Genomic DNA, 27589 nt, shown 5'->3' with positions numbered 1-27589 from the left:
CAACTTATAAAATAAACTTTAATAGATTAATTCTTTACAGTCAGTTTAATTCATGGTGCAATACAAAAGTGCTACAGCACACATGTAACTAAAAGTCTCTCTCCAATAAATAACAAAACAGCAGTTTGTACCATACCTTTTTTGATAGTCAGGTTGTTCTATGCAATTTAAAGTAAAGTCAATCCAACTATGACTTAAAAAAAAAAAAAAATCAATCAAACTCGTACTGGAAAAACAAAGCAAGCCTTTCCACACACGATAGAACCTAACATTGAAGAAACTGAAAACTACATGCAATTTACAACTGAGAGTCAAAGGAAGCTTGTTTAAACACCTTCGGGAAGACATGACAGCCCATCCTTTAGGTATCAAAACAAAACATAATTCATTTGAAGACAATTTAAGAATGTCTGTGCTCTTGATTAAGGCACCATCATGTTGCATAATTTATCAAAATAGCTAGAAAAGGGGGAAAACTGAATAGAAGGTATGGCTCCAGTCTTTTACTTGGTTGGACAACAAGATATTCAAAATAAATGATGGAGGGGAAAAAAACAAGGCGAAAACAGAAATTAAAAACTTGAATGTCTGGTGTCAGAACTTCACATTCAGCTTTGTAATAATGGAAAATCAAGGTCTTGAGGTAATTTCTACTACAATTCTAAGTAAATTGATACAGTATTTTGCGCTTTTAGGAATGATCAAGCTCGACCAATTCCTACATGTGGAGTGAAAAGTGATGACAGTAATGATACAAATGACCTTGTGGTTTGTCAAACCTCAGACTGACACCTCCAACTCAGTTATGGTACTTTTGGAGCCCACGGCAATAACTGGGCCACAGTCGAGTAATCGGCTAGTAGTCACAGCAGCTCAACAGAGGAAAGGGGGGGGGGGGGGGTGAAGGCGTCCGGCCATCTGTGTCAAAGCGTCTTCATTCACTGTCCAAGTCCAGCTTAAGAGTTTCCTGGCGGAGGAGAGTGCATGGCTTAGTTGACACAGTGAACCACATTAAGCCACATTAAGGCTGGGATGGAGGAGTCAAGTTGCGTTCATGGGCAACTTAGGAAGAAACGCTGCACTTGTGTTTGGGTTTACGCAACAGCTATGCAGTGAACCTGGATTTTAGAAACCAAACAATTGCAGGTACACGCTTGTTGAACTCAGATTGTTTTGCATTTCCACCTAATTAAAGTGAAATGATCGTTTCCAGGGACCAATATAAGACCTGTATCAGGAATTATAGCTATGAACACAAAAATGTTCAGTTTTGGTTGACAATCAGAGAAGTATTAATTTCAAAACATGCCAATTGATGTGGTTGTTGTCAAAAGTGGTGTTCAATTGCACAGCACTATACTGAAAACTATACAGTACTGACGTTCATGTCAATATTAGCCTATTTGTGTGTTCCATTTTGTCTGGTCCTCAAAGGTATTAAGTCACAGATGTTGAACAACCAACTACACCACAGATGAAAAAAAAACTTCCAGGAAACACCTGGTCAAGAAAACAATAGTGGTGCAAACAAAGGGAGATATGATATGATTGTATATATTTTATAAAACACAATGTATGACACGCCTTAATCTTTCTCCAAAAGTCCCAAACGTATCATATTTGATAAATGTTTTTTTCAGCCCTCCACATACACAATGGGATTTTTTTGCCCTGAAAAACCTGTTGTAATCAATCTTTTATGAAAAAAAAGATCTTTCACGGGGCTCCTATTTGGCAGTTTACTCGAAGCTATGAATCAAGGTACCACTGCAGTCACATGGTGTCAACCAACACTTCAGTGATGCACTTTCAAATATCTAGTGAGCTTATGCGAAATGGAACGAAGGCCATCTCCTTTTTGCAATTTAGTACTGTGTGTTTGTGTGTTGTGTTGTGTTGTCTTGCCTTGCTGAGACATTCACGTGGACCATGAATGAGGGGATCCTGGGACTCTTTGAGGGAGAAGCTTTGCTCTGTCAGATTCCTTGCAGGCCTGAACCCCACTCTCCACCACCACAGAAATGTCCCCACCAGCAGCACACTGAGAAACACTAGTACAAACACATGCAAATGTATTACACTAGTGCACATGGAGTGGTTTGGGTGACACACTTATAATGTATTCTACAGCGCTGGCCAAAAGTATTGGCACCCCTGCAATTTTGTCAGATAATGCTCAATTTCTCCCAGAAAATGATTGCAATTACAAACGCTTTGGTAGTAATATCTTCATTTTTATTGCTTTCAACTAAAAAACCCCAAAGGAGAATGGGAAGAAAAAATTAAATCATTATGATTTTACACAAAACTCCAAAAATGGGTCGGACCAAAGTATTGGCACCCTTTGAAATATCATGTGATGCTTCTTTGTGTAATTAACAACACCTGTTACTTACCTGTGGCACATAACAGTTGGTGGCAATAACTAAATCACACTTGCAGCCAGTTAAAATGGATGAGAGTTGACTCAACCTCTGTCCTGTGTCCTTGTGTGTCTCACATTAAGCATGGAGAACAGAAAGAAGACCAAAGAACTGTCTGAGGACTTAAGAAGCAAAATTGTGAGGAAGCATGGGCAATCTCAAGGCTTCAATTAAAGACAAAATAACTGCGAACAACTGTTTCCGGTATCCATCAATGAGTTTCTTACATTGCTCTGCTGGAATTTTATACCATTCTTCTTTGGTCAACTCCTCCAGGTTTCTAAGATTTGAAGGGTGCCTTCTTCATTTTCAGATCTCTCCACAGGTGTTCTATGGGATACAGGTCTGGACTCATTGCTGGCCACCTTACAAGTGCTTTCCCTCAAACCATTTTCTAGTGCTTTTTAAAGTGTGTTCTGGGTCATTGTACTACTGGAAGACCCATGACCTCTGAGGGAGACCCAGCTTTCTCACAGTGGCTCTACATTATGCTGCAAAATTTGTTGGTAGGCAAAGCAACCTCAAATCATCAGGGAACCTCCGCCAGGTTTGAATGTGGGGACCGTGTTCTTTTCTTTGAAGGCCTCGTTTTTTTCCCCCCTGTAAACTATGTTAATGCCTTTTCCTAAAAAGCTCTACTTTAGTCTCATCTGACCAGAGAATATTCTTCCAAAACGTTTTTGGCTTTATCAGGTAAGTTTTGGCAAACTCCAGCCTAGCTTTTTTATGTCTCTGGGTCAGAAGTGGGGTCATCCTGGGTATCCTACCATATTAGAGTCCCTTTTCATTAAGACGCTGACGGATAGTACAGGTTGACACTGTTGTACCCTCGGACTGCAGGACAGCTTGAACTTGTCTGGCTATTAGGTGACATTCTTTATCCACCATCCGCACAATCTTTCGTTGAAATCTCTCGACAATTTTTCTTTCCGTCCACATCTAGGGAGGTTAAGCACAGTGCCATGGGCTTTACACTTATTGATAACACTGCGCCCGGTAGCCACAGGAATATTCAGGTCTTTGGAGATGGACTTTTAGCCTTGAGATTGCCCATGCTTCCTCAAAATTTTGCTTCTCAAGTCCACAAACAGTTCTTTGGGCATGGAGAAAAGATAGAAGACCAATGTGGTAAACACAAAGACACAGGACAGAGGTTGAGTCTTCAATCCATTTTAACTGGCTGCTAGTGTGATTTAGTTATTGCCACCACCTGTTATGTGGCACAGGTAAGTAACAGGTGCTGTTAATTACAAAAATTAGAGAAGCATCACATGATTTTCAAAGAATGCCAATACTTTTGTCCGGCCGATTTTTGGAGTTTTGTGTAAAATATATATATATTTTTTCATTCTTTTTTGTGTTTTTTCATTGCAGGGAAAAGAAATGAAGATTTTAATACCAAAGCATTTGTAATTGCAATCATTTTCTGGGAGAAATTGAGCATTATCTGACAGAATTGCAGGGGCGCCAATACTTTTGGCCAGCTGCGTATATGACACACCTTAATAATTTGGGAAAAATATTCTGATCACTATTAGGGGGAAAACAGATCTATTCAAAAAGCTGTGCACTGAGATATACCGTATATTTGAGGACAAAAGCACAGCAAAGACAGGAGGGGCATTCGTTCCCTTTCCTATAGTCAGCCTTTAGTGTTCGGAGTAATCAGTTGTACGACAGCTACATGAAAGCACCGCGTTTGCTGCACGGTAAATGTTTGGGACTCAGATTCGCTACCATGGCAACAGTGTTTCCACAGCTCCATTCCCATAGAAGATCAATCAAACAGAGACAGCAGCGAGTCTAGCTTCAAATAATGGGCCACGATTTGAGAGTTGTTGGAGAGCCAGGAGGAAAACAGGAAATGAGTGAGTTTGTAGAAATGATACCTTCAAATACTGATTGTATCATTTATCTGTGGATTTCAGCTCAATAAATGATCAAATTTGTTCTTGTGGCACTCTGAGGTAGATTGACTGGAACAATCCAGAGTGCCACATCTTGGGTTAAAAAGTCAAAGTTACGTTTCAACCGATAACAGGGATATCACCCCGATCCTTCGTGTGGTTGTGCATGAAAATAGTGTGCCTCGGGTGGCCACGAGAGCTTGGAGGTTCAAAGCTGAATTTTGATCTAAACATGCTCGAAAACCACAAAGGTTCACGCTCGTCACGCTGCCTCAACGTTCCCTATTTTGGCCATTAAAGACCAGGATATCACTTCGACTCTCTGGGCATACGCGGCTGTCAATAGTGGTGGCAATGTGAGCAGCACATATTGCCTGGAGGTCCAAACTACACATAAAAAAAATTAACGGCATCATAGGGAATATGCGTTGATGCTGTTAATGCGTTTTACTGACAACACTAAAACATTTTTTTAAAACACACATTTATACAATGACAATAATTTAAAACACTAAAACATTTTTTAAAACACACATTTATACAATGACAATAATTTGAAAATAACTTAAAATTATTATACAGCTCCGAACGAGGACTCCCCTTCCTTCTATAGAAATCCATGGCAGTGAACGAGTTGAAGTGCATGAAAAACACATCTAAGCCACAAAAAAAAAGCCACACTTACCAATAACAGAGAGGATTCCCGTAAATTCAAGATCAGATAAACGGGAAGCAGGAATGGTGCGTGAAATAGCAGGTATGCCTTGGGACGGATTGTTCCCCTTTCCAACGCAACTAAAGCTGAGAGTCTCTGAAAGGAGATCAACAATGCAGTCGTGCTTGCACACTCTCCCAGGCTTGCCGCACGGTGCGTTACCTACGGACCAGTGGAACCAACAGGAACTTTACCAGTGGGGCGAACATTATGGCCTGAGTAGAGTAACTTGTATTAATTGCTCATACTGTTAGGTTGAAGAGCAGGCTGAATGATGGCAATGCCGGCTGCTGAGGAGACATTTGTCAAAAGTAGTTGAAAATCACTGCCACTGTGCTTATTGGCTCTGCAGACCGAATGTGTGTCTTGGTCACTCCAGTACACAAAACCCTAAAGCAGAAGACACATGGTACACAAATTGTAGATTTTAGTGAACTGCTAACTACTCGAATTATAAACTTAGAGTTAGGGTCGTCAAATACTGACGTTGAACAAGAACAACATAAAGTATTAACAAAATGTACAGTGGTATGAAAAAGTATCTAAACCTTTTGGAATTTCTCACATTTCTGCAAAAAATCACCATCAAATGTGATCTGATCTTTGTCAAAATCACACAGATTTAAAAATGTGTCTGCTCTAACTAAAACCACCCAAACATTTATAGGTCTTTATATTTTAATGAGGATAGCATGCAAACAGTGACAGAAAGGGGAAAAATAAGTAAGTGGACCCTCTGCCTAAGGAGATTAAATAGCAAGTGAAACCAGTTTTTACCAAACAATTTAAGTTAGGTGTGTGCACAATCACTGATGAGTGGTATAAAGCTGCCCTGCCCAAGATAAAACACACACCTGGTAAGCTAGGAAAGTATACAAAACCATCTCTAAAAGTCTGGATGTCCATCAATCGACAGAGAAGTTGTCTACAAATGGAGAGAGTTTGGTACTGTTGCTTCTCTCCCAAGGAGTGGCCGTCCACCAAAGATGAAGCCAAGAGTTCAGCGCAGAATACTCAGAGAGGTAAAAAACCCTAGAGTGTCTGCTAAAGACATACAGAAATCAGTGACACAGTCCAATATCTGTGTGCACACCTCAACTAAAAAACTATGGCCAAGAGTGGTGTTCATGGGAGGACTCTACAGAGGAAGTCACTGCTATCTAAAAAAAAAAAAAAAAAAAACATTGTTGCTTGTTTAATGTTTGCAAAAAGGCACTTGGACACTCCACAGAAGTTTTGGCAAAATATTTTGTGGACTGATGAGACCAAAGATAAAATTGTTTGGAAATAACACACAACGTCATGCGTGGAGGGAAAATGGAACAGCTCACCAAAATCAACACCTCATCCCCAACGTGAATCATGGTGAAGGGAGCATCATGATTTGGGGCTGTTTTGCTGCCTCAGGGCCTGGACAACTTGCGATCATTAATGGAAGAATGAATTCAAAAGTTTATCAGGATGTTTTGCAGGAAAACCTCAGGCCGTCTGTCAGACAGTTCAAGCTAAAAAGAGGATGGATGCTGCAACAAGACAATGATCCAAAACACAGAAGTAAATAAACTTCAGAATGGCTTCAGAAGAACAAAATTCACGTCCCGGAGTGGCCGAAGTCAAGTCAAAGTCCAGACTTGAACCCCATTGGGATGCTGTGGAATGACCTAAAGACAGCGATTCATGCCAGACATCCCAGGAATGTGACTGAACTGCAGCACTTTTGTAGAGAAGAATGGGCCAAGATTAGTCCTGATCGGTGTGCCAGACTGATCTGCAGCTCCAGGAAGCGTCTGGTTGAAGTTATTGCTGCCAAAGTGGGGGCCACAAAATATTAAATGTGATGGTTTACTTAGATATTTTCCCCCCTTCTGTCATTGTTTGCATACTATCCTCATTAAAATATGAAAACCTATAAATGTTTGGGTGGTTTTAGTTAAAGCAAACACTGTTTTTACATCTGTGTGATTTTGACAAAGATCAGATCACATTTGATGGTGATTTTATGCAGAAATGTGAGAAATTACAAAAGGTTCAGATACTTTTTCATACCACTGTAATCAGTTACAGTATACCAGAATCGAAATAGAATCAAAATAGAACTATTTTTGTCATTGTACAGAGTACAATGAGATAAATTCGAGAAAATACGTGTATAAAAATTATTTTTGAAATATTGATTACAATTTTAGTTACATTTGAAAGTATTTCTATGCAAATTTGTAACTGTAGGTGAATTTAATATAATTTCTGTTGCAAGAACAGTGTTATGAGTTGAGATTTAGCTCTCAAACATAACATCGGTTGTCATTTTACCTTCCTACAGTCATAATTGAACACATTAAAAAAACTGTATTAGCTGCTTCTTTTTAACTTACTTTTTATATGGAGCACAAATCCATCACTTATCAAAGTTATACATTAATGTAAGGTGCTGTATTTAATGGCTAGTTAGAATACTTTGAGAAAGCAACCATTATTTTCATCAGGCTAACATTTAAAGCAACCTTTTCAACACCACTTACAGCAGAAAAAATATCAGACACACTAAATAAAACATTATTCAAAAAATGGCCTTTTCCACAAATTCTTTTACCAATATAAACAATGTGATGCATTAAATGTGAATGTGAATAGAGAGTTAAATGAACTCTAAGGAGCACCCTTCGATAACATCAGACAAAGGAATGACGAATGTTATTTAGTCAGCCGTTTTAGATATTTCAAAAAGGATTACTCTTTATTTGTTTTCATTTTAACGTTCCAGTTGTATTTGTTTACCTCAAACACCGCCAGGTCAAAAGGCTGATCCAAATAGCCATTTGACTCAACCACCGTTTTACGATGATGCCCATCTAGAGTCACTCTGGAGATGCTTCTCATGCCCCTGTCAAGCCAGTACAGCAACTGACGAGGCATATCTAGGGACAAGATCAAATCGTATGACAACAAAGAGGAACTTCAGAGGCACAAAAGTGGGAAGCAAACATTTTGTTGCATGACGCAGTGCTGTTGTACACGATAAAAATCACGTCAATCATGAATACCTCTCTGAGAACATCAATCAAAACGGAGCATTGCTATCTTTTCAAAATAGTTTGTCATGGGATTGATTTTCTAAGCCTTGAAGAGACAACCTGCCTCTGAGACATTTTAAGAAGAAGTTATACTGCTCAATTTAATTTCCATTACTAGGGCACTGTTACTATCTACAAATTATCTTTTTTTCCTCATTGTGAATTGATAGTGTTGTTTACATGCCTCCGGCAAACCGACGAGCCCTGTGCAGCTATACCGTAATTGAGCACTAGAGGCAGCAACACGAGTACAAGCAAGATTAGACAGGTGAACAAGATATTGACCAATCGTGAGAGCAGCACAGCTTCAAATGGGTTCTGCACACTTTTGTACAGTAGGTGGTGGTATGCACCTGATAGTTGCTTGCAATCCGCAATTAAGCTACGTTTTGGACTTTTTTATCTTGATAAGCTTCTGTTTACAGTGCAGTCAATTTTATTGCTTGTTTTTTTTCTCCATTCTGTACAATTTTGAATAAAGCTGAGCAGATGCTTCTCATGCCTCTATAAAGTTAGTACAACTGGCGAGGCATATCTAGGCAACAAGATCAAACCGTATGACAAATATAAGGAACTTCAGAGGCACAAAAGTTAAAAGCAAACATTTTGTTGCATGACGCGGTGCTGTTGTACACGATAAAAATCACGTCAATCATAAATCCCTCTCTGAGAACATCAATCAAAACGGAGCATTGTTATCTTTTCAAAATAGTTTGTCATGGGATTGATCTTCTAAGCCTTGAAGAGACAACCTGCCTATGAGACATTTTAAGAAGAGACATCCCAAATTATACTGCTCAATTTAATTTCCATCACTAGGGTACTGTTACTATCTACAAACCTACCCAAAGTAAGAGCCACTGGGTTCTGTAGTAGAGAACTGACCAAAGTCATTGTGTCCTGGCCACCTAAATTTGCCCTCTCAATCTTTGGCAAGCTTCCACACTGGGCCCAGAAGAGAAGTCTGGAAAGCACAAGCGTATCAGATTTTTGCACATATTGCTGTTCTATCAAGGAAATTCACAACAGTAAATTTTAAGACATTAAGATATGGGATTATTGTCACATTTACTAAACAGAGAAATGCCGCTGCTTCAAAGTTGCTGCCCGCCTCCTGGCAGCTTCTCAGACTGTTTTTTTTTTATCTCATCTTTTCATCCAGTTTATAGGAATGATCCTGTTTTTAATAATGTTAATTCACCCTTGTGCTATATTATATCAACTTGATGATGAGTGTTTTCAATAGTAAATTAAATGCATGGAAATTCCTTCATATCCTTCTGACTGATAGTCTTTTGAACAATGGAGGTACAGCGATTAATCAACAACTAATTGATAATCAAATCAATTTACAACCATTGTAATTACAGACTATCATGACATTTAACACATTTTCACACCTGTCACGTTTGGAGTGTTTTTTCCTAGAACAAACATAACGATCTGTTCGTTTGGGCATATCTGAATACAGCAACTAGGTTCGGATGAGGAATAAAATAACTGAGCTGAGAGCCCCTTTATGAGGCGGTCTCAACACGCTTTATTCAAGCGTTGCAGCGGTTCATTTATAGGGAGAACAGAACTGACGCAGCAACTAGCAAATCACTCATGACTGTGGGTGAGAGGGTTAAAAAGAAAAGCAAAAAGCAATAACCTAACAAACCTTCCTTCATGCCCCATAGGTAGTTTATTGAGTAGCATGCTGTGACGTGCTTATTTTAGCCTACACACTTAAAGACAGATACAACTATTTGTCAACAAGAACAGTTGGACATTATTTTCCAACCAGTTTTGATTGTAGAAAGAATTGGATTTTTTTTTTTTTTACTTTGACAAGTATGTGAACGACATAAATAAACCAAAACAAAGTTCTCCATTGTTGTTTTACCTGGCGTAGTAAAAATTGGCAGGGTTGTTGATATTCGTTGCAAACCTGTGCAACCACAAGATCCCAGTTTATTTTTTTACTTTCCCTTGTTAAAATATAAATAAAATATGCTAAAACTTCATTTGATTGGTACATAATAGAGGTCATATTAATAGTGTATTAAGTTTCACATTTTTTGGGGGGGTGGGTCTCAAATTTACAAGTATCACAAAATGTTTTATATTTGCGAAATATAAATGCTAGCCTTCCTACCCATGTAGAGGGTCCACTGTGAGTGCACAAGGTGTGTCCAGTCCTGTGATGAGTTGGCGCTGTGTGGAGCCATCAAGCAAGCTGACATTAATGGAATCACTCTCCAAACTGGTCCAGTAGAGAAGATGGTGAATCCAGTCCACAGTCAGCCCTGAGACCGGACTGGGAACATGCATGAGCAATGTGGCATGCTGGGCCTTTCCACTTAAGTGGACCCTGAAATTAGCAAGAAATCAAATCTAATGTAGAAGGTTTTGTTTCCTCATACACTTGCACATCACAATATTTTAATTTCATGCAGGAAAGTTAGCAAATTTCAAAAGTCAGTTTAAATATATGACTTTTTATGTAAATGTTTGATGAGGTTAAGAACAGGAACATTAATGATAGGACCCACCTTACACAACAGTAATAAAGGGAATGGAGTGTTGTATGAAAAAGACCAAAGACTTATGTATATTCTTAGGTATATTTGCTTTGCTCTGTGACTACTACCGGATGTATACTGTAAAATGGATTAGGAGAACTCAGAGTGTATTTACAATTGAATGTGTCATGTTGATCATGTGCAGTTTTCTGCAACTGTCAGCACACATTTTTGGATAACGTTTAGGTCTGCAGAGCAGGAAGATTCTCCATTCTGTCACCTGTAAATGGACCCTTGTCTTTGGTGGGCCATGTACAGTGTGTTGTTAGAGGCCAAGGCTGCCAAAGGCCCAGGTCCTGATCTGTGTACTGCCAACATCCTGGATGCTGCACCACTTAGAACCAGTTGAACAACTCCTTGAGATGTGGACACAAGAAGCTGGGCATCTACCCCTGAAGGGACATAACAGTAGACTAAGGACACATGTTACAAGTTTAGGTGCATTGTGCTACAATCAGTGTTGTCAGTAACGCGTTACTGTAATCTAATTACTTTCTTTCAGTAACGAGCAATCTAACGCGTTAGTTTTTCCAAGCCAGTAATCTGATTAAAGTTAGTTTCCTCAGTAACTGTGCATTACTATTTTGTTTTTGCCTCATACAGAATGTAGAATGAAGAATACTGTAGTCATGTACGAAGAGCATTTGAATAGAAAATACCGCATTTGAGTTTGGGAGTGACATCACATCTCACGTTTTCTCATCGGAAAAAAACGGGTCACGTGCAGTACCATGCCGTATGCGCGCCGTCTGCCACATAGCCTGGCTACCTATCAGGATGCTAACAGTAAAGGAGCCGGAGAGATACAACAAACGGCTGCATTTGCTCACTGGAGATAAAGCCATTACTTCACATATCCGTCCAGTAAAGATGACAAAAATATCTCAGTGCGTTGCAAACTCTGCGCTGGCTCAGATGGACTGTCAACCGCTATATACTCGACATCCAATTCAACAAGGAAGCACTTGGAATTACCGCACAACGCGTCGCGAAAAAAAAAAACTCAAAACAAGACGACAGGTAACGAGACAGCCAGCAACTAGCCTTTATAATATGTGTAATTATGTACATTTATAGCTAGAGTTTGTAATTGTAGGCGGAGTTTTACATTTGTGGGACTGGGGGGAGAAGCATGTTGAAGACTGAAACGAAAGTCAAAAGTTTGGAGACACTTCATAATTTTTGCGTTTTATATATTTTCACTGCTATTGTAAATTCTCACTGAAGACATCAAAACTATGAACGAACATGTGGAATGGCAAAAAAAGTGAAATAACTGAAAACAGGTTTTGTATTCTACATTCTTCAAAGTATCCACCTTTGAGGTGTCTCCAAACTTTTGGCCAATACTGTACAGTGGGGAGAACAAGTATTTGATACACTCACAATGGGAAAACCCATTGGCAGTGTATCAAATACACACATCTTGATACTGTTTGAGTTCAATCAGCTGTTCAAGTTGTTGTTGGTAGCGTTTGAAAGCTTAGGTTTAAAGAAATTCTAAATATCCATCTTGCCTCCTCTGGTGTAGTTTTGGCTAAGCAAAGCAAAGGATAGTCTCAAGGTGCTAGTCACATGATCTGTTCGAAAAATGATTTTGACCCATTATGAAAACTGTACGTTGTAGGATTTTTGTTCATTTCATAATTTTTTGTTGGTTTATTGCTTTACAACTTTTATAGACAACATTTTAATGCTTTAATGCATTTTAATGCTTTAATGCTTTATTTCAAAGGGGATGTTCAGAATGTTTTACATTGGGCTTCATCTTGGAGTTAGCGGGGATTTAATTAGTCGTTGGACTTTATTTAAACAAATTTCGTGCAGTTTGTCAGTTATTTGTTAGTTTCAAGGCTCTGGGATGGCTAAGCTAGGGCGAGTCAATGGTGGTTGAAATCAACTCCATCGACTAATTAAACCCCCGCTAACTCAAAGATTAAGCCTTATGTGAAAAACTCAATTACACGTGATGAAATTTTTCTGTTATTTTTATGTTGAGGCAGCAAAAGGAGAAAAATTGGTAAAAAGTAACTGATAAGTTACTTTTAAAGTAACTTAGTTACTTTGATAATAAAGTAATCAGTAAAGTAACTTGATTACTTTTTTTGGTGTAATCAGTAATCAGTAATTAAATTACTTTTCTAAGTAATCAGTGACAACACTGGCTACAATAAAATCGCAACAACAAAAAACTGTTAAGTAATCATGTTGTTAAAATGAGTAAGACTTAACTGAAAGATAATGTTGGGTATTTTTTTAATGTGTGTGCAGGAACGTCACCTTGCCAAGAATGAAAAGGTGGAGCCACTTTTTGCAAAATTCAAGTGTGCCTAAGCAAACGTGCTACATGTCAGTGACTGACCAAACAGGATGTGCAAAGCAAACATATGGCGAATGGCTAAATTTTGTTCAAACGAAATGACTCTTTTCTTGAATTTTGAACAGAATTCACTTCTACTACCTAACAAGTTAGAATGTTTCTCATGTATGTAAACAAAAGGTGGCAAAGCATGGCCATAACATGACACTAATCAGTCATGCTTCCCTGCTAGGATCGTTGTTTTTTTTTCTGTGTGTGCGTGCTCTTCTATTTTTACTCCATAGTGCTGTGTGTTCCTCCCAAACGATTGTATTATTTGTTGTTGAACATCCACGTGCAATTAAACAAACTTGAAATTGCAGCAGTGTTATTTAAGGACAGCAATTGGGATTCATAAAAGGCTGTGGCAGCTTTTGGCTCTACTCTATGGTGCCGCTGTCAGTACAATTGTATTGCTTGTTTGTGCTATATTCTACGAACATTCACTGAGCCCACCAGGACCTCTCGGTTTGTGACTGCCGTGTTTTGATTATCATGGAAACTTCCCTTCCCATGTAGATATGAGACGACAGCATGAAGCTCTAGCCAGTCAGACAAAACGTTCAAGGTGTACAGTATACAATCAGTTCTATATTCCACACTGCTCAACTGATTAAGTTGGCAGTTAATGTACGATAATAGTGTAATATTTCATTACAAATCCATTGTTGTGGTGGCTAGAGCCCCAAAGATCGCATTTTACTTTTACTTCACTACATTTTGCGCGGATCTGTACTTTTCCAATTGTCTCCTGCGTTACAAGTTACTTTTGTTTTCTTTTTTTCTCATTGTGAATTGATAGTTTTGTTTTCATGCCCCCTGCGCAATTGACGAGCCCTGTGCAACTATACTGTATTGAGCACTAGAGGCAGCAACATGAATACAAGCAAGATTAGCCAGGTGAACAAGATATTGACCAATAGTGAGAGCAGCGCGTCTTCAGATGGTTTCTGCCCACTCTTGTACAGTAGGTGGCGGTATGCACCTGATAGTTGCTTGCAATCCTCCATGAAGCTAAATTTTGGAGTTTTTGAGCTTGTTAAAGCGGAAGTTCTAAATTTTTTACATTAGGCTTAACCTTTGAGTTAGCGGGGGTTAAAGTGGTCGGTGGAGTTGATTTCAACAAATTCTGTGCAGTTTGTTAGTGATTTATTAATTTCAGGGCTCTGGAGTGGCTAAGCTACCGCGAGTCAATAGTCCCTAGCATGCCAATAAAAAAACGATACTAACAGATCTAACAGTCAAATAAATTCAAAATTCAGATCGTTGTTCAAAATACCCATGCAGCCAAAACAATGTCACACTAACCTACCGTAATTCATTTATTTCTGCAGGACTATGTTTTTCGTTGCATAATGCAACCACAATAGAGAGGAGTGCTTTAGCCACACGTGCTCATGCTGCATTCGAGGATGGTGGGAAGTCAGACTTATCCCACTCGGATGGTACCAGTTATGATCTCAAAGCGTTCCAAACGTGTTTTATTTTGGCCGTCAAATGACATGTTGACCTCCAGCAAACATAGCTTCTCGTAAGCAATCAAATAGTGAAGAGTGGCGTTCCCATGATATATATCCTGGTCGGAGCTTGGAAAACTCTGATTTCCCACCTTCCTCGAATGCAGCATCAGTCTACAGTCTTGACGAAAGAACAGCAACAGTGAAACGTGCGTTTAGGGGCTGTGGAAACTGACAGAAGAAATGGGCGTTGAGAGTTTCCACAAATTCCCTATTAAGAACGAGGAACAATACAAACTGTGGATACCTGCTGCTGGCTACAACATAAACACACGGGTGGAAAAAATATCACTCCACTCTGCAGCCTGTTACTTACAGAGCTACTGGATTACAAATGTTGCTGTTCATAAATACTGCAGTTATTGACATGCAATGGTAAGTTTTAATAACTTCATCCTGAAAACATAGCCAACATTATTGATTGCATGGTTCATCTGTGATTTTCATGTGTGCATGTTGTTTTTTTTATTGGCATGACAGGACTGGCTCTTTGACTCGTGCTAGTTAGCCACTCCGCAGCCCTGAAACGAATAACTAACTAACTAACCGCACGGAATTTGTTGAAATCAACTCCACCGGCTAATTAAACCCTCGCTAACTTGAAGATTAAGCCTTATGTCAAAAACTCTGAACTTCCCCATTTACAGTGCAGTCAATTTTATTGCTTGTTTTTTCCATTCTGCAGATTTAGCACAGTTGCATTTTCTGGTTCTTTCTTTGAATATTGACTCAGATCTCTGTATTTATGGATGTATGTATATTTAATATATATATATATATATATATATATATACATATATACATATATACACACAGTACTGTGGAAAAGTTTTAGGCAGGACACCTGCCTAAAACCTTTGCACAGTACTGTATATATATTTTTTTAATTATTAAATTTATTAGGATCATGGAAACTTCCACTTGGGGAAAATATATACTAAGGGTGTCAACAATAATCGATGCGGCGATGCATCCCGATGCGGGGCAGGGACGATTCGATTCGATGCGGGCAACACGCTGAATCGATTCAGCGCATTTTAAAATTTATAAGTACGTTCAAAAATCTTCCCTGCGCAATTCCGGTGATGCAATGGATTTGGTTTCCCCATTTGTATTGTTATTCTCATGTTTACCTGTAGAGAGAGCTACTTTACATTCAAAGCAAGCCCGTAGAGGTTAGATCGGGCCTAAAAAAATTCCAGCCCAACCCGACACGGCCCGCTGGTATTGAAGCCCGACCGGCCAGATCAATTAACTAGATTTGCATGCCCGAGCCGAGTGATGCGGAAAAAATAAAACGCAGCAGCAGCAGCAATTTATTTTCATTTCTTCAAGTTTTCTTACTGTTTAAATAGTCTACATATTTTTATAAGAGTTATAAAAGCATTTACACAACGAAATAACGCTGGGAAAGTTTAATATAAAAAAACACGGTTTTGCAGACACAGAGAGGAGAAGATTCGAAAGGATCACATTTGCCTTTGTGTGCATAAATAAAAGTGTCTTTCCTAATAAGTTCTCAGTTGGCAGACAAAAAACGCAAGTTTACTCAATATTTAAATAGTCTACATATTTGTAAGAGATTTATAAAAGCATTTACACAACAAAATAACGCTGGGAAAGTTTAATATTTTTTTTAAAAAAACACAGTTTTACAGACACAGAGGAGAAGATTGGAAAGGATTACATTTGCCTTTGTGTGCATAAATAAAAGTGTCTTTCGTAACGAATTCTCAGTTGGCAGGAAAAAAAACGCAAGTTAACTCAATATTTAAATAGTCTACATATTTTTATGAGATTTATAAAAGCATTTACACAACGAAATAACGGGAGGAGAAGAAGAAAAAGAGGGCTGCACCACAGCCCTCTGCGCATTTTTTTATTTATTTATTTTTTAAATAATTAGTAGTCCGGCGCGGCGGCCCGACCCGACGCACCGAAACGTGAATGCTTAACATTTCGGGTTCGGGCACAAGATCTAACCTCTATGCAGGGGGCACGAGGAACCCAAATCCGCTTCCTCACCGGAGTAACGTCACAGACAAGCGCAGTCGTAATCGAGAGAGCAGAGAGATAGGACATAACATAACAATGGCTGAAACGGAGAAAGCGGGAGCGAGAAATATTATAGATATAAGATAGGCTAGGCCTACATTTTACTTTTGTTCTACATTGCAATTTAGTTGATGTTTTGTTTGCAACTGAACTGATCCCTGGATTGATACTGCGATAAAGATGCTGCTGCACTACAATATTTTCTTTGTCATTTTCTTTAATATTTACTTGAATATTTTTATTGATGGGTCGTTGTGACTAAAATACAGTGACTGTTATTACTGATTTTGCACAGGAGTTCAGATGTTGCACTGTGTGAAAGGCTGCTACTGTGTGTAAAAAAAAAAAAAAGAGAGAAAGCCCTGGTCTCATTCAAAGCACTAATTAAATGCTGTGATTTGATTTTTTTTTTAAAATATATATGAAAATATACTATTTTCATTTGACTTCAACCAGGAGTGACACAAGAGCCAATAAAAAGTTGTTTAATGTCTGTCCGCTTGTGTTGGCTCATGATTCACGGAAAATATGCTTTGCTTTAGAATTTTAATGCATCCCAGGCTTTAATGCATCGCAATGCATTGCCGAATCGAACCGAATGGAAACCCTCTGAATCGAATCAAATCGAATCGAATCGTGGCCCTCCGAATCGTAATCGAATCGAATCGTGAGGGCAGTGTCGATGCACACCTCTAATATATACATACAGTATATCCTGTATATACATAATATAATAAAAATATACAGTACTGTGCAAAAGTTTTAGGCAGGTGTCCTGCCTAAAGCTTTTGCACAGTACTGTATATATATATATATATATATATATATATATATATATATATATATATATCATACATAAATATACATATGGCGGAAAACACAGACAAGGGTGAAAAAGCAGTTTCTGCTCTCACACCCCTCTATAAAATAAAATGCTGTATTTTAAGCCAAAAGAACTGTTGTGTCTGACAGTACAATATGTTTATATGCTGCCATAGCAGATTCGTGACGCTTTAAGTCCCCAAAGTATTTTTAATCTGTCCGTTTTACCCTGAAAACCCCCGTTTACAGACGTCGCGCAACCGCTTTTGTTTCAACCCAGCCATAAAAGCCATTTATTTTTCAAGATGTCTGTCATTTTTAGCTTAGAATCATTAACTGATGTCTAATATTTTGTTTAAAAAAAAAAAAAAGACATTACAAAATTATTTACAAATTACGTCACACTGAAAAAAATTGGCGTCTGTAAAAAAGTCACGGATATCTACCTCATAACTATCACTTTATTGTATTTTTTCGTTACTGTCGCATTTTTCCAAATATTTTAGATGATAAATAATCGATCCAAACAAAGAAAAATTGAAAAATCAAAAAGTTTAAAAGGGTAAATATATGAAAATTAAAATCTCGATTACTCCTTGACATCTGCGATTTCTGTATCGTGACCCTTGTTATATTACCATATTTCACCCATAAAATCCCGAAGAAATCAAGCTGTGGCCGTTCACATCTGTGTCTTGACACTCGATGATACATGCTATATGGAGTTTTTGGATCGAAACAAGGTCAGGGCGCGATTATAGCTCGTTAAAATCATGGCGTCTTTAATTCTGCTCTCACGTGCTCTCACCTCCAGTTAGGGTTTTGCGGTTTAAAAAAAATTTTTTTTTAAATGCCCTCCTGGTCAAATTTTTTCTTTCCTCCGAAAATTGACATTTTAAGCTTTCCAATGATGTATCACACGTGCAAATCGGACAATTTTAAAATTTGGCCAAATTGGGGGTCTCAGAGCGGAACTTCAAGTCACCTAAGTGGTTTCCGCCAAACACATTATAAATATACAGTATGTACATATATTACATTTTTGCATCGGAGAAAATACTTTTACTTTTTACTTATAAAAAAAAAAAATTAAGCAAGTACTTTTGTACTTTCACTTTAGTATTTTTTTTCTCAGATATTTGTACTTTTACTTAAGTTAAAAAAAAAAAGTGAGTACTTGTATCCACCACTGCCAACAGTTTAGGCATTAATCATTGTATGTTGGTTTACTTTGAGGCAGTGACAAATTTATATTACTCACTTTTGTGAAATACTGTAAACATGCTTCTCAAAAGAGTTTGACAGAAGTATGGGCCACCAGGGCTACAGTGTGCCCCTCACCTTTGGCTTTGCAGTCTCTACTCATAGGGATCATGTGATAGCCGTCGAGACAGTCACAAGCGAGCGTGTCGTTAGAGTGAATGCACAACTGGTCGCAAAAGTCGTTCTCCAGGCAAATATCCACCTCTGCGAAACACAAAAGAAACATTGTGTGGGGGTGTGGACTTCCACCAACCGCTACTGTACCTCTGGGCATGAACTGCTAAGGTCAGATTGAAACTTCCACTACCATGCTTACAGAAATCATTAATAGCAATAGTGAACCCCAGCATTAACACAGGTTATCGTTCGTTCCCTTGCTACATTGGTGATTTTGAGCCACTGTAATCATTTTTTGTGGGGTTTTCGAGTATGGCTTTCCAGTTGAGCACACAGAAGTAGTTCAAAATATATCTGGAAGAGATGCAGCATAATTGACAGGAGGAGGAAGACTTTAGTACATAATACAGTGATCCATTTCGCCATTTTAATCTTCTTTGTTGTAAACGAGCAGATACTATCTGCAATACCTGGGAGCATTGGTGTATGCTTTGTTTCCAGAGATTGCTGCCTCAGGTATAGTGAAGTTGAAGTGAAGATTTATCATTAACGAAGGATTGATACTGACTTCCATTTGACTGTCTATGACGTTTTACATTATAAGTCAGCATGAAGCTAGAAGACTTTTGCCAGACAAAATTAGACACTTTTGGTCAACATTAAGTTGACCAACTGGGAGTGGAAAAACACAAGGAAACTATCTCTAATTTGGACTAACCCTAAACCCTAACTCTAAGAAAATGAGAATCGATGATAAAGAATTCCTTGTTTGTTTTACCGTGTTTTAAGTGTTATTATCGGTTTAAGTGTGTCTAAAACATAGGGACCTGAAAAGGTAAAACATTTATTAAAGCAACACTAGGTAACATTTCAACCTTTATTAAATATTTTCATAACATTTTAACTTTCACCTGCCCTAATTAACTTTGAGGTGGGTTGGCAGCAACCCTGCCAGACAAAAAAAATACAAATGTGCTGACTGCTTTACGGCAGTGGTCTCCAACTCGTTGGGACGTTAACCAACCGAACTCGTCAGGTAGGGTGGAGGGTTGGCCACACTAAGTCACACGGTAGCTTACAGTCAGATGCTATTGTTTAGCCACTACTGGATTCATGACCTTATTACTTTTCATCCTTGACACAGCCGCTGGAAACAGAAATGTTGTGTAATCATTCTGCAGGCAACCATGCTGATTTTACGACACTGTGCGGGTGTGCGCTGGTCCTCATGGGAAATGCAGCGCTGGCCCTCATGGGAAACGCAGTCTTCTTTAAGGCAAAACACTGCCGCTTTTGTCCACCAGCGACGCTAAAATTGACTAAGACGGAAAGTTACCAAGTGTAGCTTTAAATGGTCTCGCTAAAATAAGTTTTTTCACAAATAAAAGGGTATTCACACTGTATAATGAACCTCTTAACATGCTTCAAAGTTTTTTTGACTGAAGCACCACGATGTCAGCACTTAGAAATTCAAAGTTGGATATTTCTAGCTATCTGCAATGCTGCAAAAGGCACTACATTGCTGATTATATTGGTGCACCCACAGGAAATGAACATGGAAGAAAAGGAGCCCACGTATCGATTTTAGTGACGAACTCACCTTCGCAGTAACTATTCCCGACAAGCCTCATGTGGTCAGGACATTCACAGTGGAAGCCCATTGCTGTATCCACACAATGATGAGAACAGCCTCCATTATTGACCAGGCACTCATTTTGCTCTACAAGGAAAAATGTTACATAATTAGCACTTGGAGGAAGTATCATACTGGCAGAATGACGGCTGAAGCAGGAACAAACAGGATGTCACATTTTATTGCTGATATAAAATGTGCACATGACCTTTACGTTGAATTTCTCTTCCAAATAGTAGGAAAAGTGAGCAAAGCAAGGGGCTCAGTAATTTTATATTTAAAAAACAGTATGCCCTTCACATTGAAATAATACTGTAAATGACTAGATATACGAATTGAAATACGAGTGATTCAGTGTACAAATGATAGGAAAGCGCACAGTTACCTAATGTGTGCTCATTTTATACAAAAATACAGGAGAATAATGTAAGATCTATTGGTCCACCACTCACCCACGTATGACTATTGTTTAACTGGGACAGTGCCAATCAAACATCCATATCACGGCCTGACTATGTCTCCCTCTATAGGTCACTTTATAACTGTTAAAATGGTCAAAGCTTTGGAAAACATCCCCTACTTTACCCGAGATCCATGTAGGATTTAGGGCAATGCTAATATTGGGTGCTAAGAATCGATATTGAATATATTGGCCAATTAACAATATGTGAAAAAAACATAAGGGCAGCATGGTTTAAGAGTGTACTGAAAATTAGAATCATATTTGGATTGCAAAGATTCACCAGATACAATGATGACATCTGCTTATAATATTATAATACAAAATATATAAATATATCAGGGAAGAAACTACTTTACCATAATGGGAAAACATCCAGCACTTATGTACACTGATCGTTTTATGGGCTTCTTTAAGGAACCGACACTAAAAACTTGTTTACTATTTGACTTTCACATGAATGCCAAACATGTCTTTTTAAAATATATACTTAACAATGGTTTATATGTTGTACAGAAATTGCGGGAAATCTTCATAACATTACCACAGTACCACACCCGTATTCTATCACCACCTAGTGTGATTGTTTATGAGCATGTTGACAGCCATTATCGAGTGCAAATGCAACATTCAGAAGAATATACCGTATTTTTCAGACTATAAGTCGCACCTGAGTATAAGTCGCACCAGCCATAAAATGCCCAACGAAGAGGAAAAAAACATATATAAGTCGCACTGGAGTATCAGTCGCATTTTGAGGGGAAATTTACTTGATAAAATCCAACACATAGAACAGATATGTCATCTTGAAAGGCAATTCAAAATAAAAAATACAATAGAGAACAACATGCTGAATATGTGATAATGTTACATGATCCATGAACAACGAAATGCGAACGTGGCCGGTATGTTAACGTAATATAGCTATTAAGAGTTATTCAGATAACTATAGCATAAAGAACATGCTAACAAGTTTACCAAACCATCAGTGTCACTCCAAAACACCAAAATAACATGTGAAATGATATAATAATGTGTTAATAATTTCGCCCATAAGCCGTTCCTGAGTATAAGTCGCACCCCCAGCCAAACTATGAAAAAAACTGCGACTTCTAGTCCGAAAAATACGGTACTAACTATAGTTTATTTTCCAAGTACCAAATGTAAGATGTTAAGTACATCTTAAAAAGCTTCTATAAATTGCTGCTTGGTGTGCAGGACAAGATTTTACTTAGAAGATGTAGCGGGAGATAATGAGATCTATCTTCTGAAATAACGAGGCCAGGAAACATGACGACAAGAATGTAGAATTTCATTTCACCGGGCGACATTAAGAGCTTGGGTTTGGTAAATACGTGCCAAATATTGCCAAAAATCTCACTGTACTTTTAAAAAAATTAGACAAATATAATTTACAGTCATAGCGGAGAGCGGGAAAAGCACAAAAATATTTTTTTTTTCTTGGGGAGGGGTGTGAAAGAAAATAATAGCAAATCACTGTCCTGGTGGAATCGATGTAGGCCTAAATATAAAACATTTACAAGTCATCTCTTACCACAGTTGTTCTCATCACTGTCATCTGGGCAGTCTGCTTTGTTGTCACATCTCCAAGTGTGGAGGATGCATTTGCCGTCACCACAATCAAACTCAGACGGCAAACAAGAGGGAGCACTCTGTGGACGGGCTCGACTCAAAGCGCAAAACTCTTGGATCTCATCCCGTCCGTCTTTGCAGTCCACGTGTCCATCACACAGACGGGGCATCAGCAAGCAGCCGTCTGACGGCCCACAGGAAAAGAGGCCAGTGGCGCAGCTCGGACAGGAGTCCTCATCGCTGCCGTCGCCACAGTCCTCCACACCGTTACATAATAAATTTGAGGGTAGGCAGCGTCTGCTGTTGAAGCAGGAGAACTCGTCCTTCTTACACCTTGGCAGACCTGCAAGAAATCTCGGTCAAAACAGAACAACCCAATAATCGCTATTCCTCAAATCAAAATCTCAAACGGTTCCACAATATTATCTTGGAACATGCAATTATAATAATATTTCATAATTTTAATCAAAAATTTATTCCATGACACCTTTTTACTGTCTCGTGTCTTATGCTTAATTCACCTATAATTGCTCCTCTAAATAAATGTGACTTTTGCATCTGTAATATAACAGTTTGAGACTGAAATATAACAGACAAAAAATACTATGTTTATTTTTCATGGTCAGGTAACATGTTTTTTATGGTTTCTTTATACTAGGCAGTACTCATAGGGCTCAAAAGAAATTGCGTCAGCTGCCGGTAACCAACCAACCGCTGCCTGTTTTAAAACAAAACACAGGTATACAAATTATGGTAAATCTCAAATCTAGATTTAAAAGACAGAAAGGATGACATGATGAACGAATGGTTAGCAAGTTTTGATTTTAAAAAGTCCACTGTGCGTTTTAAACATTCAAAATCTTCAAAACAACAAAAAAGGATGCTACAAATTGCTTCAGTACGTTGCTAAAAAAGATTATTTCAGAATATTTGCAAGGTTTTAAAACATTATCAACTCCTTCCTGTGTGGAGTTTGAATGTTCTTGCGTGGGTTTTCTCTGCGTACTTTGACTTCCTCCCACATTCCAAAAACACATACGTTAAGTTAGGTCAACTGAAATCTCTAAATTAAACATAATTGGAAATGTTTGATTTCCTATATGTGCCCTGACACTGGCTGGCAACCAGTCCAGGTTGTAGACAAATCAGATAGTAGGTAAAGATAGAGCCTTTCTTGATGAGGACAAGGGTATTTTTTTAAAAATGTAAATAAATAAATACGACTGAACGGATGGAAATGAAAATAAACAGCGCCATCTGCTGGATTAGGTATACAAAATAGTCACTGCACAGTGGAATTCTCAGTTATTTGTAGTTTTAAAGCTATGCAATTTAATTAATCCGTGTTTAATTAATCATTTGGGTGCGAGCTGATATGAGATCTCATGTGATATGTTTTTTTTTCTTTCATGAGATATGTTGACATCTAGAAACTATCCATCATTGCGGTGACCAATGAAAAATATGTTTGATATGGAAAAGTGAAATCTGAAATATAGAATACAACAAAGAAATGTGTCATCGTCTTCCCGGGTGGAATGTATTAAAAGTCAGTTGTCTGGATTCAAACTACAGTATAAGGCAAAATTGGCGCTTTTGGTTCCCATAAGTGCTTATGGAATTCACTTAAGAGGATTGTTAAGGATGTTCTCACACAGAAAAGGAACAAATGGTGAGTGGGGGCACATGTTATGCTTGATCATTTCATATTGTGCATTCTAAACTCACTCTCACCACAGAGCTGTTCATCTGATCCGTCGTCACAGTCTTTGTGTCTGTCACAGAGCTTCTCTTTTGGGATGCACGATCCATGTTTACACCTGAACTCCAGTTGCTGGTGACAGGCAGGGAGTGTGTGAGCTGTAACACACCAAACAACAGTTTGTTTTAGTTTGCATGATTTCACCAGGTAAACTTTATAGAGTCTAGACAGATAGTCTGCAGTGTGGAATTTGTTGTTGTTTATTATCATTGGAAGACCTACAATTAATATGCGGTAGGACTTGATTAGATTGTTCATAGAGACAATGTATTTCAATGTTATTCGCTCTTTTGATCTATAAAAGGTTGTGCTTCCCTGAAACTCAGAGGGTGAGAAATACAGTATTGACTTATTTGTTTTGGGGGGGAATGCGATAACAATGTTATTTTTTTTCATGACTATCTATTCTGGAAAGCCTTGTGGATTAATTAGACAAAATGACAATGACTTTACACTAGGCTAGGCTATACCCCATATGAGCAATTGTGCACACCGCTATATGCAACCCACAAGATTTTTTATTTTTATTTCAAATCTTCTACGATCACAACGTTTCGTAACTGGCGTAACTTATTTGTGACGTCATTAATGACGCTTTTCACAAGTTTGCACATGGCATCATTGTATAACGCGTATTAAAATGTAACTTGACCTTATTGCTAAGAATGACTTGGTACAGCTCTGTAACAAAGAAAATGGAGAAATCTAAAAAGCGTTTGCATCACTTCAAATTATAAATTCATTCAAACTGACTGGACGTGCGTCAATTTTGAGTCCTGCATAAGCAAACAAACACGCATAAACCAATATTACCAATAAGGAAGTGCGCATTGTGCCTCAATAGACAAAAACATTACCTATAATGTGATGCTGGGTGATGCAAGATATCAAGATAAATAAACCTCCAAGGTGTCCCATGCTCGTTCATGTCCTCCAGTCTTGGCAGGTGTCGCAGAGAGATGACGTCAGAGGCACCTCAGGGACCGCTGTCATACTGAAAAAACGGAGAGATGACCACAAACTGACGCTATTAATATACTAGTAGGCTTACTTGAATTAAGTTTTAACAATGCCATTGGCCGTATCATACAAAATACTGTAGGTTATATAAATGATGTCCAGAGAACACGGTAAAGTTTTACCATGCAGTAACATGTGCTCGACTTGCTGCTCCATCTTCGAAAACTAAACGAAATTAAAATAATATTTAAACATACTGTATAAGAAAATAACATTTAAACAAAAAATATTTCTTTCAAAATGTTGAAACTGAATAACGCTAAATGTTGTGATACATTTCACACATAGGCATTTGACTTTTGGGGCGGGGGGGGGGGGGGGGCACAACATGTTGGTGACCCCAAAACGCAGTGTGAGCATAAAAATAACTTTCAAGAATATTTATAATAATACGTTGACAATGAGCATTATTTGTTTCCCATCATTTGTGAGGGGAATTCTAAATCAGGCTGCTTAGGCAATACTTTTCGCCAAGATCGTCATCCATTGAATATGGTACGCCCGCCAGTGTCGTGCCAATGTAGTTACCACAGTCAAAAATTGTATATCCTGGGCGGAGCCATATGGAAGTAGATCTGTGTCAATCAAAAGTTGCTAAAAAAAAAAAAAAAAGTTGCTTTAATCACAAAAAAAAATGTTTGAATGCAAAAATAAATTTGAAAAAAAAAAATGCATGTGAAAGCTATTTTTCTTTGATTCATTTATTTTATTGAAGCAACTTTTTGATTGAAGTAATGTTGAATTGTGTTTGAGTGACATTTTGGCTTGGACATTTTTCTATATTATTTAATCAAAAATAAGTTGCTTAAAAATATATAGATTTTCAAAAAGAAAAATCACTTCAATCAAAAAAAGAAAAATTTTAATCATAGAACATTTTTTGAATGGGAAAAAATATATAAAAAAATAAAAGATGGAAAAATTTCTATTTGAACACTTAATTTTTCCTTGAAAAAGTTTTCTTTGATTGAAGCAATTCTTAGTGTATTATCTTATTGTATATTATCGCGTTAACGGGCGGTAATTAATTTTTAAAATTAATCAGATTAAAATATTTGACGCAATTAACGCACATGCCCCGCTCAATCAAATTAAAATGACAGCAGTGTAATGTTCGCTTGTTACTTTTTTTGTGTGTTTGGTGCCCTCTGCTGGCGCTTGTGTCCAACTGATTTTATGTGTTACACCATGAGTGAGCATGGTGTAATTATTGACATCAACGCTGGCGAGCTACTAGTTTATTTTGTGATTGAAAATTTTACAAATTTTAATTAAATGAAAACATTAAGAGGGGTTTTAATATAAAATTTCTATAACTTGTACTAACATTTATCTTTTAAGAACGACAAGTCTTTCTATCCATGGATCGCTTTAAGAGAATGTTAATAATGTTAATGCCATCCTGTTGATTTACTGTTATAATAAACAAATACAGTACTTATGTACCATATGTTGAATGCATATATCCGTCGTGTCTTATCTTTCCATTCCAACAATAATTTACAGAAAAATATGGCATATTTAATAGATGGTTTGAATTACGATTAATTATGATTAATTAATTTTTAAGCTGAAATTAACTCGATTAAAAATTTTAATCGTTTGACAGCCCTAATATACATATATATGTCAATTACAGGCAATGACACTTTTCGGCCACCAGGGGGGCCAGCCCCCCCACCCCCCTTAAAATCCGCTTATGATTTCATACATTTTTAACCCAGCTATAGCTTGTCACTGAATCCTGCAATTTATTCTTCTGTGCCTCAGTCAATATAACTAGTCTTTTTTTAGGGTGTGCCTGTGTTTTCTACCTTATTTACGTTTGTTATTCTTGATAACACATTCTTGGAGTTGCATCGTTATTTGATTGGATCTGCACCATAGGATGACAGCCTTTTTCTTTCCTACACACTTGTGCAACACATAATTGACAGTTATAGCATTACCACACACTAATTGTCAGCAGTGTTCCTACGAAGGCATTGTATTACTATATATTCCCATAAATATTCTATTTTTTTAAGGATGCATTCGCTCCATCTTGAGTGTGAAGCACTATAGGTTTATTGAATATTATGCCACATAAAAAATATAAATATAGAATGCATCATGGAGGAAAGATTTGAATTTTCCCATGTATTGAAATATACAGACAATATACGTATTATGGATTAAGTCACAATCTGGTAAATAGCCTCCTATAGGGGAATTTGAGAATGTGCTGTAAGAGACTGTAAAATACAGAGAAAATTGTGGTTGACACCTGAAAATGCAATGAGGCAATAACCAAGTGGGACAAAAA

General features: G+C 37.8%; 1 protein-coding gene and 1 long non-coding RNA gene across 4 annotated transcripts; one reads left to right on the top strand and one right to left on the bottom strand.

Annotated features, from left to right (window-relative positions):
• Window positions 1–41: 41 nt before the first annotated feature.
• LOC130919249 (low-density lipoprotein receptor-related protein 8-like) lies at window positions 42–25260 on the bottom strand. Of its 3 annotated transcripts, none has more exons than XM_057841796.1 (13): window positions 25122–25260; window positions 24231–24362; window positions 22465–22845; window positions 20417–20536; window positions 18778–18903; window positions 10904–11075; window positions 10257–10472; window positions 8962–9080; window positions 7821–7960; window positions 5294–5435; window positions 5016–5207; window positions 1906–2051; window positions 42–967 (listed from the first exon to the last, which is right to left on the bottom strand). In XM_057841796.1, exons 1-13 carry the CDS (start codon window positions 25180–25182, stop codon window positions 935–937), a joined length of 1980 nt encoding a protein of 659 aa, XP_057697779.1. In that variant the 5' UTR covers window positions 25183–25260; the 3' UTR covers window positions 42–934. The 3 variants fall into 3 exon arrangements, 2 of the variants coding, with proteins under 2 accessions (XP_057697779.1, XP_057697780.1); XM_057841797.1 differs by having other exon boundaries at window positions 24237–24362; XR_009063916.1 differs by lacking the exons at window positions 42–967; window positions 1906–2051 and having other exon boundaries at window positions 5016–5141; window positions 5208–5435.
• LOC130919251 (uncharacterized) lies at window positions 4094–14154 on the top strand. Its single transcript, XR_009063917.1, has 3 exons — window positions 4094–4291; window positions 10265–11703; window positions 12955–14154. It is a non-coding gene; the product is annotated as an uncharacterized LOC130919251 (long non-coding RNA).
• Window positions 25261–27589: the final 2329 nt, after the last annotated feature.

Source organism: Corythoichthys intestinalis, chromosome 7 (genome assembly GCF_030265065.1).
Source record: "Corythoichthys intestinalis isolate RoL2023-P3 chromosome 7, ASM3026506v1, whole genome shotgun sequence".
NCBI lineage: Eukaryota > Metazoa > Chordata > Actinopteri > Syngnathiformes > Syngnathidae > Corythoichthys > Corythoichthys intestinalis.
This window is presented reverse-complemented; position numbering and strand designations above follow the sequence as displayed.

Bases quoted from the DNA above. Each gene is read 5' to 3' on its own strand.
- LOC130919249 (XM_057841796.1), bottom strand. From the start codon at position 25,182: ATGGGACACCTTGGAGGTTTATTTATCTTGATATCTTGCATCACCCAG. The intron at 9,081-10,256 runs GTAGGAAGGCTA...TGTGCTTTCCAG, and splicing joins ACAGTGGACCCTCTACATGG to ACTTCTCTTCTGGGCCCAGT. The intron at 7,961-8,961 runs GTAGGTTTGTAG...TCTTGTCCCTAG, and splicing joins CCCAGTGGCTCTTACTTTGG to ATATGCCTCGTCAGTTGCTG.